Here is an 18,431-nt window from a genome sequence, read left to right as displayed (position 1 = left end):
TAAACTCCTCTTATATATCGTTGTTCTTTCGAATGAAACATCAAATTCATCAAATTTTAGGAAAAATTCATGTCTTATAGCCAACCCCAGCCCTCCAGCTTAATGTCTTCCACTAAGTGCTCATATAAACTACCGCCGATAAATGAGACGTGTGATGTCAAGAACGTGATCAGCAGCAGCATGCCCACCTGCAAAAGTCCTTATTATTTTTTTGGCAGAGTATAAAAAGCCAACATAATATTTTCATGGATAGAATCATTTTTTTCTATCACAGTCAGACTAAGTGCAAGAAAAAACTGAAAGATGTGTATTTTCATTTCATGAAATGACACAAAGTTCAAAGAGTCCTTGATTTATTCTTTTTTTTTTACTATTTGAAAAAAAACAACAACAAACACACACATTCCTGGACCCAAATTGGCCAAAACTTAAAAAAAAAATCCTAACATGTATTAGAAATGTTTTTAAAGAGACAGCTTTGTGAGTCCTGGAAGTCATACAGTGGCAGCAGCACCAAGATAAAGAAAAGCATTTCTGTATGATGAAATAATATATTAAATACACATCACAACAAAAATACACATTTCTGCGAAACAGTTTCAATTTCTAATCATGGAAAACTATAATGTTTTCAGTGGATTATTCATTCACATAATGAATGTAGTTGATATTTTATCACTGATTGCACATTTCCTGCAATAGCTGTGGAGTGTGTGTTCATTTGAATCAGTCACTTCTACAGTGAAGTGTTGAACAAAAAAATTCAAAATGACTAACTCGTGATTCTTCGTTTAAGCCTCTATCAAATACGCTTCCTATACGTTGATTCAGGAAGCCTGAACCTCATTGCTTTAGTCCATTGTTGCATTGCTTCAAAAATATTGCACACCTGTGTAGGTCCTACCTTCCATTTTGGACAGAGATACACAAGCAGGCTAATAATTTCCACATGGGGCCAAAATGTCATTTTCTGTGTCCATCGTGACTCTGTATGCTACAATAATTTACCTCAAAACTGATTTTGTTTTTTGTGCTCACAACCTGTCAGTTTTCCCCACCGTTTTTGAACCACTTTCATCCACGGTGTTTGAGTACGGGTCCTGTTTTATTTCATTGCCTTCGTAGCTGATGTTATCATAAACTTGTCTCATGTGGCTGTTCGTCTCCGCCTTTTCCCTGTCCTTTTCTTTTTCCTGCTGGAACTGGAGCAGCACCGCTTTATTTACACCGGGACCTGAGAGAAAGGAGCACGACACAATGCAACAGCGAGACACTTAGTCTTCACCTTCAGTTTTAATAGTTTCTCTACTACACATAAAGAACCCAGAGGAAAATGATGTACGTACCGAAATAACTGAGCACCACTGGGAGGAATATAAGTCCGTGAGCCATTCCCAGGAGTGTAATGACGAGGTTCAACCGGAAGAAGAAAATCTGGATGAGCTGCGCTTTGGCAAACGCCAGCACGATGATGCCTGGCAGGTTAGTCATAGCAACACCAGCAAACACCTTGAGGGTGCAAAAAAAGGGAAAATTCATTTGAAAACATGTCTTTATTTTCCTTTTTTTGGTTCAAATTTTTCTTTAATGGGTGATTAACAACATCAGCTCTTGCTTTACTTACTGCGCTGCCCATTTTGGCTGTAGCCTCGATTGCTCTTTCCACACGTGTGGGCTTGGTGCTGAGTGCAAACGATCTCGTCATATGCGACACAAACTCAACAGAGATGCCCACCGCCTGCAGATTGCACAGAAGATGTGAGACTTTCACTTTCATTTAAACCATCAAAAATGAATCTCTGCAAAGCACGGGAAAAATACAAAAGGCTAGCAAATTTAGTAAAAATATCCACACTCAGTTGATTGTATAGGTTGGTCTCCAAAGAAACCCAGTGATGCAGCTAATCAGCACCTGTTATTAGGCAGACTGGTCAACACAATGTCTTTCCATAACTGTGTCCGCACTTGAGAAAATGAGCCTCCTTCAGTCCCAATGATCTGATTTGCTCTTACCGTGACCAGATTGATGAGAGCCACTGCGTTATAGTCGATGCTCCACAGAGTCATGACACCGACTGTATCCACAACGATCATGACAATGGTGAGCAGATTGAGCAGGCCGGAGCGCAGATCCAAGCCGAGCAGCAGACAGCAGACCACGAAGGTCGGCAGCAGACACAAGGAGATGTTGAAGAGTCCCTCATTCACAATAGTCAGGTACTGCTCATAAAATACGTAGGTTATCCTGGAAGGAGGAGAAACATAAAACATTGATCAGAAAATACAAACCGCTTAAAGACGAAAACAACTTTCTGGCAGAGTGGTTGGAGCTGAGTTGCAGGGAAATGGGGAAAGCACATACGTGTAAGGGAACACTTCAAAGTCAGGCGAGGTGCCTGGCACGAGCCTCATGCCTTGGGTGATCTTGTCAGCAAGCTCCCTGGCCATCTTCAGGGCAGCGGTGAACTCCTGGGAGTTGGTTAGAGGTGTGTGGTAAGCCATGAACCGAGAGGCTGGAGAGACAGGGGGGTAAAAAAGGTTTTATTTCCTATTTTTTAAATCTGTTTTTGAATGAATAGAATCACTTCCACTGCTATGCGGTGTTTTTGGGGACCTACCTATTATTTCCCCACTTTCATCTCTTACCACTGCTTTGTCATACGCTCCTAGACCGCTGTTTAAAAAAGACAGTAAGCCATGAGATTTCCGTTTTGATGCTGGGATTTATTAGTGTGTATGCGCGCATTTACAATACAAACCCTTTGGAGCACTGCAGGTCAGGCCTGTTAGTCAGAAAGTCAGGAAGGTAGCGGTTGAATTGTGCCACAGTGGGCCTCACCGTATCATTATCAGGACGTGCCAGACACCTTTTAGCACAGATTAAACCAGCTGTTAAGACAAATAAGAAGAGTAGGGGTTATTGAAGTCATGTCTTTGTTCATGTTTAGACAGTAACATCAAAAACTGCATGCAAGTATGTTTTTTTAATGCTTTTTTCATTTCAGAAATGATTCTCACATTCAATTGCAGGACAGAAATGTCCTACATTGGGACCGTTGGTGTACAGACGACAACATTTGGATTGGGGGTTCAACCAGTCAATGAAATCATCCACCCACGAGTTCGCAGGGATAGCCACATAGGATCTAAAGTTGAGATCATATAAATAATTATTTATTCTCATAATCATCAAATTCAGAAAAAGGTAAGAAACAGCAATACCTTGTTAGTCTGTTGCATTAAAAGTAACATTATCCAGCACTTCCAAGCAATAATTGATCATTTTATTCAAAATTGAAGTTTAAAAAACCACTTCAGTTTGTGTTTTAAGGGGTTCTGTGCTTGAATATTTGGCCATTTTTCTCTGTCTTTCTCTATGCTCAGTATGCTTCAGGAAGCTAACAACCTGTAGCTACTTCAAATGTAATAATATCAGTCTCATACTTAGTAAATTTCAAACCATCTATCTGGATCTGGGATTATGTACTGAATATTTCTAAATAACTACAGCTGTGTTTAAGAAGGCTCAGCAGCACTTTCACTTCCCGAGGTTGCTGAAGAAGTACTGTGTAGATGAGAAACTGCTGGTTTGCCTTCTTTCGCTCACTGAAAGCATGCCAGCGTACTGTGTTACAGCGTGGTCTGCCGGATGCTCTGCAGCAGATAAAAGAAGCTACCCCCAGGGTAATAAAGACAGCATGAAAGCTCACTGGCTCCGCTCTTCCCTCCTTGGAAGAGACTGAAAAAGCAAGATACCTCTCAAATGTCTTAAAAACCCCTAAAAACAGCTGTCACACTGGATACTTGCTATTTGACCTGTTCCCCACTGGTAGACACTACAGCTCCACCAAAACAGAGGCAAACAGCTCAAGCCCTAACTCAAGCAGGGTTGCTGTAATGCACCATGACACTTTCTATTTAATTCTTTGCTCCTTTTTCATTCATAATCATTCATTGTCTTCTACTGAAAGGCCTGACTTTACTGTGGGAATGACTTTGTTGTTTTATTGTGTGAATGGCTTGTTTTTATGCTTGGGGCACCTGCACAATTAGCATCTCAATTTAACTATTTTATAACACAAAGATTATTAAAGGCGTTCTGATACAAATCTTTCAGTTAAATTTATTGGAGTTCTTAATGATAGATTTATTGTTCCTGTTTTATGAGATGCTGTTTGCCAGCTGATAAGGCTGCTGATAAATACGGCTCCATAATTCTGCTTATCTTGAGGAAACAATTGTGAAAACAGGCAAGCTGGGAAGATTATTTTGTGCATCAGAAGTTTCAAATCTGTCAGAACACAGTTTCTGATAGCAAGCATATTTCGAGAATAATTATAGGGGATATCTCAGTGATTGCTTTCACTAACTGGCACTATCACTCAGAGACACCCTTCATCTGCTCTGTGGCAATTATGTTGTTGAGTTTATCATTAACTGATCTGACTGGAAAGTGTGTAACAGGTTGCTACTACGATATCAGCAAGGTCAAGGATATGTTGTGATGTGAAGGACACATGCAGAGTATCAGAACTGTTGCAAGCAACTGGTAGATACAGAGTTTAAGTGAGCAACAATGGTACAGAGTTTGCTTTTAAAGCTTAAAGTTTCCCGTGTTCAGATTATAAACAATAAATCCACTGACTCACCGTTCAGGGTAGTTTGTGGCGTACTGGATCTTCTGAGTCAGCGAGAACTGATCACAACCCACGCTGGAGCAGACTGCATTCATGCCCTCCACAGAGGTGAAGTTGAACCCCTTTTTTGTTACAAAATAAACAGGAACGCCAACTTCAAAGTACTTGTTCAGGTACTGGAAATAGGTCAGCATGTATGAGTCCTGCATCGAAAACAGAAATATCTTTGTGAACAGGTTTAACAGGAAGAAAATAGTGTCATTGCCATTTATACATAATTGTGCTTACTGACCTGAGGCATAGCCAGCTCCTGATCCAAACCCACTTTCACATTCATCATGAGGAATAAGGCTCCACAGAACATAAAGATGAAAACTACTATCTGAGGAGAACATAGAATAGAGTAAATTTATCAAACATCTGTTTAAAAACACACACATCTCAATATGAGTTTGTGTTCATCTCATTAAATTTCATCTCGCAAGATTTAACATCAGTGAGACAGCTGAGGTCAGCGGTTTAGAATAACTGTGGACTGAACATATTTTATGTTGTTGGTGAGGCATTACCACTATGATCCTGGTGTAGCGGTGCAGTAGAACAGGGGCATAGTATTTCTTCATGAATGGCATCAGAAAACCCTTATTTGGCTTTTTTGGACGCTGTTTTGACACTTTAATGCAACAGAGAAGTTCACAGCGGTTGTTGTCTTGGCGCCGGGCATCCAGGGACAACAGCGCAACAAAAGCTGTCATCTGGAGGGCAAAGTCCATGAGCACAGCCAGAGCAGCATATAGAGCAAAGGACTTCACTGCTGGCATAGTGGACAGGGCCCCTGAAACAAACATGGATAGAGGGTAACGCACCAGACAAAACACCAAGTCCAGCTTGGTGTAAAAAAATTTTATTACATTTTTAAAACTAAGGATTCAGCTAAGGATATCAGATTATATACCTAGGAAGAAGCAGACAGACTCAGAAAGACTGCACAGGAGCATGCTGGGAGCCACGTTTCCAAGGACACGCCCGATCTGCTCCTCTCGCGTCTCGTGAGGCCTCCGCACATCTCTCTGGAAGACAGGAAGAGTAACTTAATAAAAATTCCACCATGTTAAAAAAATGGCACCATTGTACATTTATGGCACACATAGATATACAATACCTGGTACTCCAGAACAAAGATGAAGATGTTGTCAGCTCCCACGGCGAGCACCAGGAAGGGAACGACCTGAAGGATGACCAGTGAGGAGGGTATGCCAATCCAGGAATAAAAACCCATTGAGGCCAGGACAGAGCAGGCGACCACCAGGATCCCACCCAAACCAACCAGAAACTTAGAGTCCACCTACAGGACAAAGAGATGCAAATGTACAAACGTCTCAGTGAACCCATTGACATTTCTTTATTACGCTGTAGTAAGAACAATAATCCTGACATAGGCATACTGTATCAGCTTCTCCTTATCACGTACAGTAGGTGATATATACCATTCTATCATTTTTTCTCTCTGTACAGAAGCCAGTATAACCCAGGGGCATATTTTATGCTCACATTTTTACAGCAACAACTAAATTCATGTTTTAGCAACTTAAAAAAAAAAAAAAGCTCCGATCATAACGCTTTCAGCTCTTGGTCAGAGGGTTTAAAAAGCATGTTGTTTCTAGTCAAATATGGCTTTATTTGCCATGTTATCAAGGTTACTGCACACTATTATCTAATCTAGGTCAAATGGACAGCAGCTAACAGTTGCATCCAGCACCACACTTAAATGTTAGCAAAAAATGACATTATTCTGATACCAAATGAATGCACATTAACACTTATGTTAAATCCAAACTTAAGTGTTAAAGTGTAAGCAAACCTAACCCATAAGTGTGTATTCTTATGCTTTGCAGTTACTAGTTAGCATCAACGATGTTACCGAACATTTTTAGCATGCTAATCAGCACGAAACAAAACATACAGCTGAGGCTAACTGGAAAGTAATTTCTTTTGCAGATGCTAGATTTGGAAAAATGAAAATACTGACATAACTGTGCTACATAAAAATGTTTGGGCTCCATCCTGGGCAGACCATGAAGGTAGGTGTTAAGACATTTCACCTAAAACCACACAAGTGAAAAGGCAGAGTGTGGCAGGGTTTATGAACACCCGTTCAAAGACTAATGGCACTAAAGGGATTAACTGCTGATTTGCAAGTTGCAATACCCGGGAATACCTGATGCTACCCATTCTGCGGAGACATACCAGTAAGCGTTTCCATGAAGAGTGCTCTCCAAGTGCCACAGCGATGTAAACGAAAATTACAGCATAGCTGATCATGAAGATGGGGATATCTTCTGCAGTTGTTCGATTGATCTCGTCCTCCAGAGATCTCTATTAACAGAGCAGAGAAGTGAGTGATTAGATGTGTTAAAGGTCACAGAGAGGCCAACTTAACGTTTCTTAGAAAAACAGCAACAGCAAGTCTTTGTCAGTATGCCTGGTAATTGCTTCATTTTGCTTTCTTGAGCATTTTGATCTTTATTAGATAGGACACGACTGTGAGCAGGCAGGAAACGAGTGCAAAGATGGTGTAATGACACGTACAAAGGTCCCTGGACCACCTCAGACAAGTGACACGCGGCCAAGGCCTTAATGGAGCTTTTCTACTCTGCTTCATCACTCAAAGCATTTTACACCTCATTCACCGAATCACTTTTTTCTAAGTGATTCATTTCTATTTCACATTCACACACATGTGCGATTCTTACTCAGCACAAAGCATTGGGAGGAACTCAGAGTTAATTATCTTGCCCCCAAACACTTTGGCCACAAACCCTCAAACCTGCCAATTCTACTTCTTGAGCCACAGTGACTCACGTAAATCACAGGTAACTGCCCCAAAATCCACACAAATTTCTCATTTGAACTTAAATTTTGTAAATATACGAATAATGCATACTCATAGAGTTTTTACCTCTGCCATGTATGCAAAAGTGAAGCTGTTTTTCCGGTCTTTCTGGTATTCTTGGACAATTTTAAGAAACTCTTTCTCCCATTGCATAGCCACTTTGAATTTAGGGTCACTGCGAGCATAGTTGTTCAGGGAGAAGGTCAGGATGAAGGCCTCAGCACTGCTGAATGCATCATCTGGGAAAAGTCAAGTGTAAATTGTTCAAGTGAGTTAGAAGCGCCTTTTTGTGTGTTGTACAATAATTTCAGGGATAAAACAGTGGTTCTAAAAGTCTCTTACCCTCATATCCTCCCACAGCCAGGAATGGGAAGACTGGAGCTCCATAGTCAGCCATGCAGCTCATACCTAAATCTGTGATGTCTTTGAAGGACAAAGGAGAGCTTGAGGAGAAGTGGAAAAAGGGGGAGAAAGGATGGTTTTATGTGCCGGAAGGTGAAGTTTATAAAAATGAGCGGTGTTGGTTGCAGTTTTTTTAAATGAATGCTTACCCAAGGCAGTAGATGAGGTGGTCTCTCCAGTCCACCTCTTTGGTCACTCCCAGCTCAGTCATGTTCACTTTAGCGTTAATGTGGTCTAGGCTGTTCTGGAAGTACTGTGGCAAGCTGTTGACTGCACAGTCAGTCAAGGAAGGGTTGTTGGGATTTAGCGGCGCAAAGCACACATCCTTCAAACTTGCTGTCCGGTTCAGATCATCTGACCAAAACTGAATATTCTAAAAACAGAATGAGGGGGGGTTCAGTTAGTCAACATGGAATGATGCACCTTTTCAAACACTGTCAGCAGTCAGCTTTGACTTTGAGTACCTGTATTCGTGTCTGGAGTTCCAGCAGCTCAATGATGAGCTCTTTGGACATTATCCCACTAAAGTTTTGCGGTCCAAACAGCAACGAGTCATAAATGTGGCTTTTTCTGCCTGGTGCTGTCAAGATTACTTGATTTGTCCTGTAGAAGGGATCAAAGTACGTGTCGTGGAATTCTTTCTCTTGGCGAGCCCGGCTGTTAGGGGCAGACCAAAGTTCAACTGGATCGGTGGTGAGTTTGATGTCTTTGAGGCCAACAGATAAAACAGCCACGACAATAAGAGACAGGAGGAGGACCTTGAAAAAAGATCAAATATTCTTCAGGCGTGGTGTCTTCGTCTGGCTAACAATATACTTTCTCTTAAATCCACTGTGTAAGGTAAGGTTAACGCAAGAAGTCAGAAATGTGCAAATTCTTTGAAATGGGAACATATCTATACTGAATTAGTAAATAAAATATAGATAATAGGGAATTATTAGTATTCTTTATATTCCAAATGTCACTTTGAACAATAAAAATGTAATCTTCCTCATTTTAGTCCACTCAGAGGATTTGTTGCTATAGCATAACTGGGTTTGGTATGAACAGCATCTTATGATTTGACTTTAATTCTTCCACTAAAGCTAAAAGAAGGCCTAGTGGGTACATACGTCCTACTTTTACTGGATCAAAGTACTTACAGTGAGGGGATAAGAGGCCATGATGGTTCCCCAAATCCGGAACTGTGAGCTCAGGTAAGCCTGAGCAGCCAAGCTGTTTGTCTCAGCACATGTCACCTCTGAGGGATGGATGATCTTCTCAGTCACTTTATCACTGTCCTTGTCTTTGCCTTTACCTCTGTGTATTCCTTTCTTTTTATTTTTTTGAGATGCCACCCACCAGGAGACAGAGAGGTATAGGACAAAGGAAAGTATCAGGAGAATGAGCAAGATGATAGAAATTACAAGGTAACCATTGGTGCCCAGCAGTGTAAAGGGGCCAGCGACCGGTGAAGGAGGTAGCACACTTGGACACGATTCTTGGCAGTCCTGGCAGGAGCAAACGTCCCCTCCTGTAGGTGTGGTCTCATTACACATGAGAGCGACCCCGTTGTAGGGAATCACACCTTCTGGCAACCCTGTGGTGTCTCCTTCTTGTATTATTTTAAAGTCGATGTCCAGAGGAGCCAAACCGTTACTCGAGTCCCCTTGGAAATCGTACCAGCGCTGGGGAGTGCATAGCTTTGACCCATAGCGACCACACATGGTGGCAATGGCATAGCCTCCAATCGTGGCAGGAATCCGGACATTTTTACATGACTGGAAGGAGGTATCAGCAAAAGTCTTGCCGATGAATGCCTGGTAACCCAACACGGCCTCCCTCGTCCTATTCTGCTCAGTGACATTCATCACCCTTGTGACCTTAACTGTTTGGCTCTGGTTAGGACTGCAGGTGTTGATGCAGTGCAGGTGAGCAAAGTTGTAAGCACAGGAAGGGCAGCGGACGAGAACAGCCTTGGACAGGGTCAGGCTCTTTTCCAGTGATCCCAGCTGTTTGATCGTACAACAAGCATATGTGCTGCTCTCTCCCTGGTCAAACATGGGGCACACCTGCAGCAGGAACAAATGTAATTATAAAAGGATTGTAACACGCACTTATTGAGAATAGACAGAAATCTACCTCTGCCACACTTCATTCAAACTTCTTCTCTTACAGCAGTTCACTCCACCAAGAAGAAGGATATACACACACCTGTTTGAGTATCTTGTAGTGGTCTCCAGTGACGAGTTTGGCACGAGTGTAATTCAGACATGGGACGATGGGATCAATGAGGGTGTTATTTAGCAGCGGGTTACGACCACACTCATCATAAAAAACACAATATCCCGGCTCATGCTGGGCCTCTGATAGACTCTGCGTGGACGAGACGAGTTTTCAAGAGTAAGTACAATAAAGGCAGCAACAGCGCTTTTAATGTAGAGTCTGCTTAGAAATCAAAAACTTCTCAGCACAGATGTTCGATTATAAAAATTATTTTCCTACTCACAAACATTACAGTTAACACGAAGCGATAAGCTCAATGATATGTTTTCCAAAAACTTGTATAAGTTTGATAGTGTTTATTATAATGCCTATAACATTTTCTAAGGATAACTCGTAACATCTCACAGCCCTGTCACAATGACTCAAACGCTACACGGTGTCCTGCCAGCTCAGCTTCTTTATTGCCAATTTGCAACAATAAAATGGAGATTGTACTAATAAATTGCACACGTTCAAGGTTAATTATAACCACAAACTACATGCGTGCCTACAATACAAGATAAAAAAAATGTAAATACTAAGTACAATAAACTTTTAAAACTAGTGTTTGATTTCTGTTGGAATATAAATTGACTTTTATTTTTTATAGCCAAACACAATGTATTCTTGTAACATGCAATGCGATTAAAGGTGACTGTTGCCAAACCTACGGGGCTTAAAAATGTCATCTCTAATTTTTTACAGTTTAAAGCAAAGGCAAATAAAATGTCATGATATAAATTTAATCACCTTTAACACGAGAATAGAAATTTGGGGGAAAGTCACAAATGTGTGAAGGGTATTACCTTTGAAAGTTTTAAATATAATAGAAATAATAATAATAATAATAATAATAATAATAATAATAATAATAATAATAATAATAATAATAATAAAATGTTATATCATACTTTGCATGAGAGTATGTGAGATAAATATAATTGTGACGACTACATTTGAATGGTCAGTGATGTAAAATGTGTGAAACAGCTTTAAAAAATCACCCATATAGAAAAATATTACATGCACATATTTATGTATGCATTATGTGCATATGTTCAACACAGTTTAAATCTAAAACCACAACAGTGATTTTACCTGAGACGCTGTTTGCACACCACCTTCTCTAACCTCAACTCTGGACATAAAAATCACTACTTACTTATATTTATTTATTGTATTGCTTTTAATTTGGGTTTCTTATCTGCGAATGTACTATAAAAATACATATTGATTGCTTGTTTAAACAGTTATATTCATTTAGGATTTTAATTAAACGTTAATCTTTCTAGTTTTAAGTGCTGATCACAGATCAAATGATTAATACATTTCAAACCCCCCCCCCCCCCCCCCCCATCATGCTGTTAACTGAAAAAATGTACAGTATTACATCTTCAATATATTATAGAAACCAGTGCACAACTGCAATAAATTCCCCAATAAAAAAAGAAGAAAAAACTTACCACAATATTTATAAAAATGACAAGGGCTGCAAGACGCATCATGATTCCTGAGCACGATTCAACAACAGAAGAGTCAGATTCTTAAATTTCAGTAAAATAGGAGTGTAAGGAGTGTTTCACTGTTGACCTATTAGAAGATGCATTAGGAAAGAAGGTGAGAGGTGATGTGGGTAGTCTCTGTTGTCTGTCTGTCTATCTTACAGTGTTAGGGCTACGTAAGGAGAAACGTGTTCTGGTGTGATGTTGCTGCCGGCCAATCACGGGCGAAAGCTACCAGTTGCTCCGTTTGATAATTAACACAGAAAATAGATTTTGATAGGGTTGCTGGGGTGATTCAGCAGAGCTGGGAGAAACAAAATCCCACCCAGATGTCTAAGCCACACCTAGTTCTTCACTTGTGCTTCATCTTACATTGATACTTGAACTGATACCACCTGGAAATTTGTAGTTTTATTGACGATAGATAAACATTCTGAGTGATTTGAATCGTGTCAATCCCTTTACAGCAAGAAGCATGTGTAGGCTGTTGTTGCTTGTTTTCAGAGCAGTGCATGTAGGAAACATCCAAAGTACAGCACACTACTACTGAACCTTTAGACCATCATCAAAGTGACTATCTGATCTATAGGGTACAGTGAGAGAACAATACCTGTGTTCCTGATATGATATGATGGATCATTTTTCTTTAAATCAAAAAGTCATTTAGTGCTTTGAATGGTCAGTAGGACTAGAAAAAAACTAAATGAATACAAATATATTACTTTCAAGTCCAGTGATGGTCTGTAAGCATGCCAAGCCGACATGATCAACTTTGTAATTAATGCTCTTATCATATGTCAAGGTCACAGCTGAGATAAAGAAGAGATCCGATGGTCCAGATGCTATCGTCTGAGCTTTCAGGGTGAAGGTGCGTGAGCATTTAAATTTGTGATAAACAGACATGGTGCAGAAGATGGGAAGAAATGGCAAAGATATGAGGATGTTTATTGTTCTTTCGTGATAAGTGGCAGCATAACAGAATTTTGTAACTATTCATAAAGTTTAGGATTTATCAGCATCTCTATCTATCTACTTTGCGCCGATTTTCAGAGCGATTGCAGCAGTTCCTGTGCAATTCCAGAGTCATAACGGGAGCAGGTTTCATTCAGCAGAACAAATCTATTTCTGATGCTACACCGTCCAAACGTTTATCACTAAATTATTTTATTCTCATTCTGTTATATCATGTTTTTGTGACGTTGGTAGATGCGGTGCACCCTGGCATTTATTCTTTATGAGCGCTATTTCTTAAAGGACTCTGCCCAACCATAAAATGATTTTGCAAAGATTAGCCAAAAATTAATAAGCCTCTCTGTTCTTAAAAGGAAAAACATCTTCATGGAATAGATTTATATGCTGCTGCAATTTAGACCTTTGTAAGTAATGACAGAGTCTATGTACATGTTTTAAGGTCCTATCACATTTTCTAGAATGTGCAGACCTGCAGAACTTACTGAAAAACTAACTTCAGGTAAACACTGTTCGGACTGGAAATCCACTATCAATTGGTTCAACTAAACTTGCACATGAGTCGGGCTGGAAACAGCGCTTTACTTCATATCATTTATGTTTGGTGCCAATCAAAGTGATTCTGTGGTTTGTTTGTTTTTTCAAATCATTTATATTTTTTATTTTGTTTTTGTGTGTTTATTTAAACCTGTTTCTTTCATTAGCTTGTGTTTTTGCTGTGCATTCCCTTGCTTATATGAGAAACAACTGTGCAGACCTTGAGAAATTGAAAACATTTACTAATTTTGGAAATAAAAATGAAGAACATTTTAAAGTTAAAATTATTAAAATTATTAAATTAAAAATTATGATCAATAAATCAGGATTTGAAAGCAGTTCCTTTGCAGGACTGGTTGTTGTGCATGTTTTTTTTTTCTTTTTTTTTTCAATTCGGTTTCGATACTTTTCATGCACGAAAGACATGAACATAAATGTGATGTTGTCAGTAACCTGCATTTAAAACAAAATAAAACACCAGGACACCCGATTGTCGCATAGAAGGTGACAGCAAAGGACCAATAAATTAGTGGGATGACCCCCACTGGTGGGCAATCCAGCCACTGCAGGTGGGGGAAGATAAGCAGGGGAAACTGACGGGACAGGTGTGAACCTTTTTGCTTCATGCTAGAAAAGACTGAGGACTCTCTGCACTAAATCAACATTTCTCTGACAATCCAAAAAAATAACTTATATTAAAGAAAACAGAAGTATAAAATATAAGTACTTCATACATATAGGTATAAGTATCGCATTATATGTTTGCCTTTATGTTGTTGTTTCAAAACAGCAGGAGAAATGTTTCATTTAACTTCTGTTTTTGATAATGTTGTAACTGATCGCATCAAATTGAATTAGGCATTAAAAACTATCTGTCATGTGACCTAATGTGATGCATTTTGATGAGTATGATTTTGTTTAACTTAAGAACACAAAGCACATCTTTCAGTGTGGGACACCAGTATGCAATAAACAGCTGAATCAATTTTATGCATGGGTCTGTTATATATAGTAGATCATTTAAATACTGTAACAGACTCATGTGCAATTATGTAATTATTTCTAATGATGGCAAAATACTAAATGTTACACAACAAACGTACAAATTTCTCTAAAAGGGTTATTGGAAATAAAAAGAATGTACCTACTGAAGTTAACACACTGACAGTAACAGTATATTATATATTATATATATGTTTAAGTTTTTGAAGATTAATAATATTATCACATCGACATGTACTAATTAGCAACAGCACAGACAGTTGTGAGTTTAATAGTCTTAGATTTTTATGGCATAAAAAGAAAAGAGAAAGAGCTGTAGCATTCAGGGTGCAGTCTTCAAATAATGCCTATCTAAACCATTTTAGAAAACAGATTTTGCATCCAGATAGCGTACATTGTCCCCTTTTTATGATGGGCTCCTTATCATTATTTATGGACCTCATGTTAAGCTGAACTGATCTGGGGAGAGCCAATCATCTTGACTTGTTGGACTCAGATAAAGGTGAAAGGTAGTTTCCTTAGAAAACCCTCAGTATCAGATTAAAAAAACAACTGTATTAGCAGATAAATCTGTTTCTACATGAGGGAGATTCAAGTTGTTTAAGTATCTGCAAATAATATCAGTGTTTTTCCCAATAACAGTAGAAATATATATTTATATTAGCTGTATTATTTAAGATGTTATTCAGACACTGATATTTTACATGTAGTTGATTTTTCCTCCAAATTTAGTGGTATTTTTACTTAAACTGTACCTCACCTATACAAATTTTACTTGTATTTTTTTTCTTTATTCCCACAACCGTGCACCAATGCAGTGTGTGCATATATATATATGTATGTATATAGTACTTGTAATTTACGTTTGTTTCATTTTGTTCAACTTTACAGATCTGCTTCACTACTCTCATAACTAAATATTTCTCTTTTTACTCCACAGCTTTACCCGTTCACTTTTCAGCTCATAGCCAATGAAAACCATACATATGCAAATGTTATATTTTCATTTTTCTGGATAAACTGAAAGATTAGATCTTCTATTTTTCCCTGAAATTTCTGAAATTCTTGTTTAGATATCCTCCTGAGGACCGAGGAAAAAAGAATCTTCCCATTGAACTTTCTTTGTGATTTTCTTCCTCGTTGGAGTTGAAAGAAGCCGCCCAAACACATGAATTATCGATGGAAAGCCTGGGATGTCCTCTATTTAGTACATCAGGACTTAGTAGGGTAGTTCAAATAAGTCGAAAGATATAGACCAAAAACAAATGTCCATTACAGAAGACAGAGAATAAATGAATAGGCTGGTTCTCAGGAGGATATTAAAAAATGAAAAGATTCTGGAGTCGCTGAAGGATTGTGTTTCAGTGCCTTTTAAATATATTTGGTAAAATTTATTTGTGTATTTATTTATTTTATTGATTACATAAATGTGTTATATTAATATTACTTTTCTGGGGACCACCAGAGGTCAGTATTCAATATACAAGGGTTCGTCAAAGTGTTTCTATAAATTATGGTCTACTGTGCTTATTTTGTTCTTTATATCTTTGGAAAAACCTCATGTTACATACATATGAAGTATTAAGATTTGATGCTAGAAGACACATAGTTGTAACACCAACAGACTGTAATGACATCAGGATCATAAGTTTGTGCAAACTAACAAGGAATTTGACTGGGCTTCACTTTGTTATCTTTGTGCAAAAAAAAGAAAAGAAGCGTTTTTTTTTAAATACGCAGTGAAGTGTGATTATATGACCTCAGCTTTTTTAACTCCTGTAGCTGAAGCTACAAAGTGTTGTGGAACTTAAAGCAATTTCACTCCATCAATACAGCCCTTACTGACAAGTCTGATTTTTTCAAACGAAGAAAGTTTACAAGACGGTTGTGAGGCCTGCTATGATGTAAGGTTTGGAGACTGGAGACTTGGCTCTGACAAAAAGATGTGAGGCTGAGCTGTCGAGCTGAGATGGTCACCTATTAAGACTGATGTGGACAAGGTTAGAAATGAATATATCAGAGTGACAGCTCAGGTTCAGCAGTTTGGAGACGACTTTAGAGAGATTGTTTGGACATGCGCAGAGGAGGGATAGTGGATATTTTGGACAAAGGATGTTGAATATGGAGCTGACGTGGAAAAAGAAAGAAGATTACGGAGAAGAGAGAGATGGAGGCAGACAATCCACTGCAGTGACCCTTAAATGAAGCAGCTGGAAGAAGAAGAAGAAAACAGATGAAGAAGTTTCTTTATGAAACAAAATCGCATTTGTTTCCATTTAGACTTAAATAAAAAAAATACATGGCTGCACAAAGAACTTGTTACTTCTGCATGTTTGTATCATCCTGATAATAAGAATGTTTTATTAAGTATGACACAAACCAAATGAAAAATGTGTCAAAATCAGAAACACTTTCTGTTGTATTTTCTAACTGATACTGGCCTGCCCTCCACCCTCCCCATATGAATCAGTACCATTTACAGCTCTGTTCACATGTAGCTTTGCTGTGATTCTTCTCAAAGGGTTGTTGTCCTCTGTGCCGTTTCACACTGCGTGGGCATGAGTGTTTGGACTGTGCTTTATTTGTCATTGAGCAGTCATCAGTCCTCTGCTTTCTTCTCGGCTAGTTCAGTGATTTTATACTGGGGAGCCACTGAAGGGAAGCCGGAGACAACCAGGAAAATGAAAGGGAGAAATTGCTTTTAAAAGGTATTAGTTATTTACAGAAAAAACAAACAGGAGTTTGCTGATTTTTGTGTTTACCTTTTCTTGCTACTGATAGGAGGAGGGGGAAAAAAGCTTGAATCACTGGGCTTGGCAGTGGATGAGTCACAAACAACCTGTGTAGATTACAAAATGGTGAAATCCCCATGCAGGGAGTTACTTGTCAATTAATAAAACACTGTGCTCATAGGGAAAGAAGTGTTAATTATTAAGTGTGATAACAGCTCTTTGCCACACATAATGTTTCAAAGCAGATTTTGTTATTTAAAGGAAGAGTGGTGAAACAAAACCTGTCTGCATTTCTGTATGTCAAAATGCTTTTTCACTAATACTGATGTAACAGATGCTCTCTCTATCAGGCACAGTAAAACTACGATGTCAGTAATTAATGTGTAAAGTTAATTTCCACTGAAGCAAATATCATGTCTTCACTAATAGTGCAAAATCAAAACAGCAGTTGCTTCAAGCTGCTTGTATTGTACAGTAAAGATCCTACAATGAAAGAGAGAAACCCCCAACAATCAAACAGCCCCCGATGAGCAAGCACATGGAGACAGAGGGAAGAAAAAACATTTAACAAAAAGAAACCTCCAGAACAACCAGGCTCAGGGAGCGGCAGCCTGCACAAGGGGGTGAGGATACGCCTTCACATTACCTTCACATCTGCGAGGCTAACCTGTGTTAGATGGCGAGTTTGAGAGCAGAGAGACAAAGAGCGCCAGTAGCGTAATCTGCAGGTGGATCATTAGTGCACCAACACTGCGTCGAGGTAACTGTACACTGTATACGGGGATCGGTCTAAATTATATGTATTATAGCGCTGCAAAAATCAGGTCGGGTGAACCTAACTCACACATAACATAATAACATAATCGCTGCGTTTACTTTTGAGATTTATACCACTGAATGTTGTCGCTAAGGTTGTCTCCTAACCAGCTGTCTGATCATGGAAACCAGTTGACTACGTTAGCTGTAGCGGTGATGAAAAGCGCCTGTTATTGAAGCGGAAAACGCCTTTTGGAACTCTTATCTATCTGAAACATGAACATAACATAAACCACTTTTTTACATTTATTATTCCTGTTTTCAGCGAGGAGGCTGTTGTAACTGTAAAGCCTTGAACTGATCAAAAACGCGCTGCACCCACAAGACTAACAGAGGCTAAAAATAGACATCGTATTTCTCCTGTATCAGCTTCTCCTCGCTGGCTCTCTGGTCAATCTAGAGTTGAATTTAAAATGCTTCCCCTCACTAACAAAGTATTAATTATAATCTGGTTCAATCAAATCTGAAATGCGTGCCCATGAGAGGAGCCTGGCAGCGCTGACTCTACCAAGATGAACATCTCTTAGTTGAGCTGCTGTCAGGATGCTTGGGGACCTCCCAGGATGCACTGAGCATTTCTTCTCTACTCACCTTTCCCCCCCCCTCACTCTCCAGGTATTTATAGGCTGCTACTACAAGTCTATGACTTCTATCTTCTCTCTCTCTGAAGATTTGTCTCTCTGTGCTCCCCCAACAT

At 39.2% G+C, this 18,431-nt stretch overlaps 1 protein-coding gene across 1 annotated transcript; it reads right to left on the bottom strand.

Annotated features, from left to right (window-relative positions):
• Positions 1–477: 477 nt before the first annotated feature.
• Positions 478–10,308, bottom strand: npc1l1 (NPC1-like 1; the record flags this gene model as incomplete). The annotated part of the gene is made up of 20 exons (XM_082555792.1): positions 478–1,234; positions 1,347–1,509; positions 1,625–1,738; positions 2,014–2,245; positions 2,363–2,513; positions 2,619–2,674; positions 2,760–2,889; positions 3,019–3,146; positions 4,650–4,840; positions 4,930–5,019; positions 5,207–5,472; positions 5,593–5,707; positions 5,800–5,982; positions 6,885–7,013; positions 7,597–7,769; positions 7,873–7,973; positions 8,082–8,305; positions 8,397–8,690; positions 9,075–9,983; positions 10,126–10,308. Coding segments are annotated over 20 exons (4,032 nt in total), but the record flags the coding sequence as incomplete, so codon positions are not given.
• Between the last annotated feature and the right edge of the window lie 8,123 nt (positions 10,309–18,431).

This window comes from Aulonocara stuartgranti, assembly GCF_965226115.1.
Source record: "Aulonocara stuartgranti genome assembly, chromosome: 12".
NCBI classification, from domain to species: Eukaryota; Metazoa; Chordata; class Actinopteri; order Cichliformes; family Cichlidae; genus Aulonocara; species Aulonocara stuartgranti.
The sequence above is the reverse complement of the archived record's forward strand: the minus strand, read 5'-3'. Positions and strand labels throughout refer to the sequence as shown.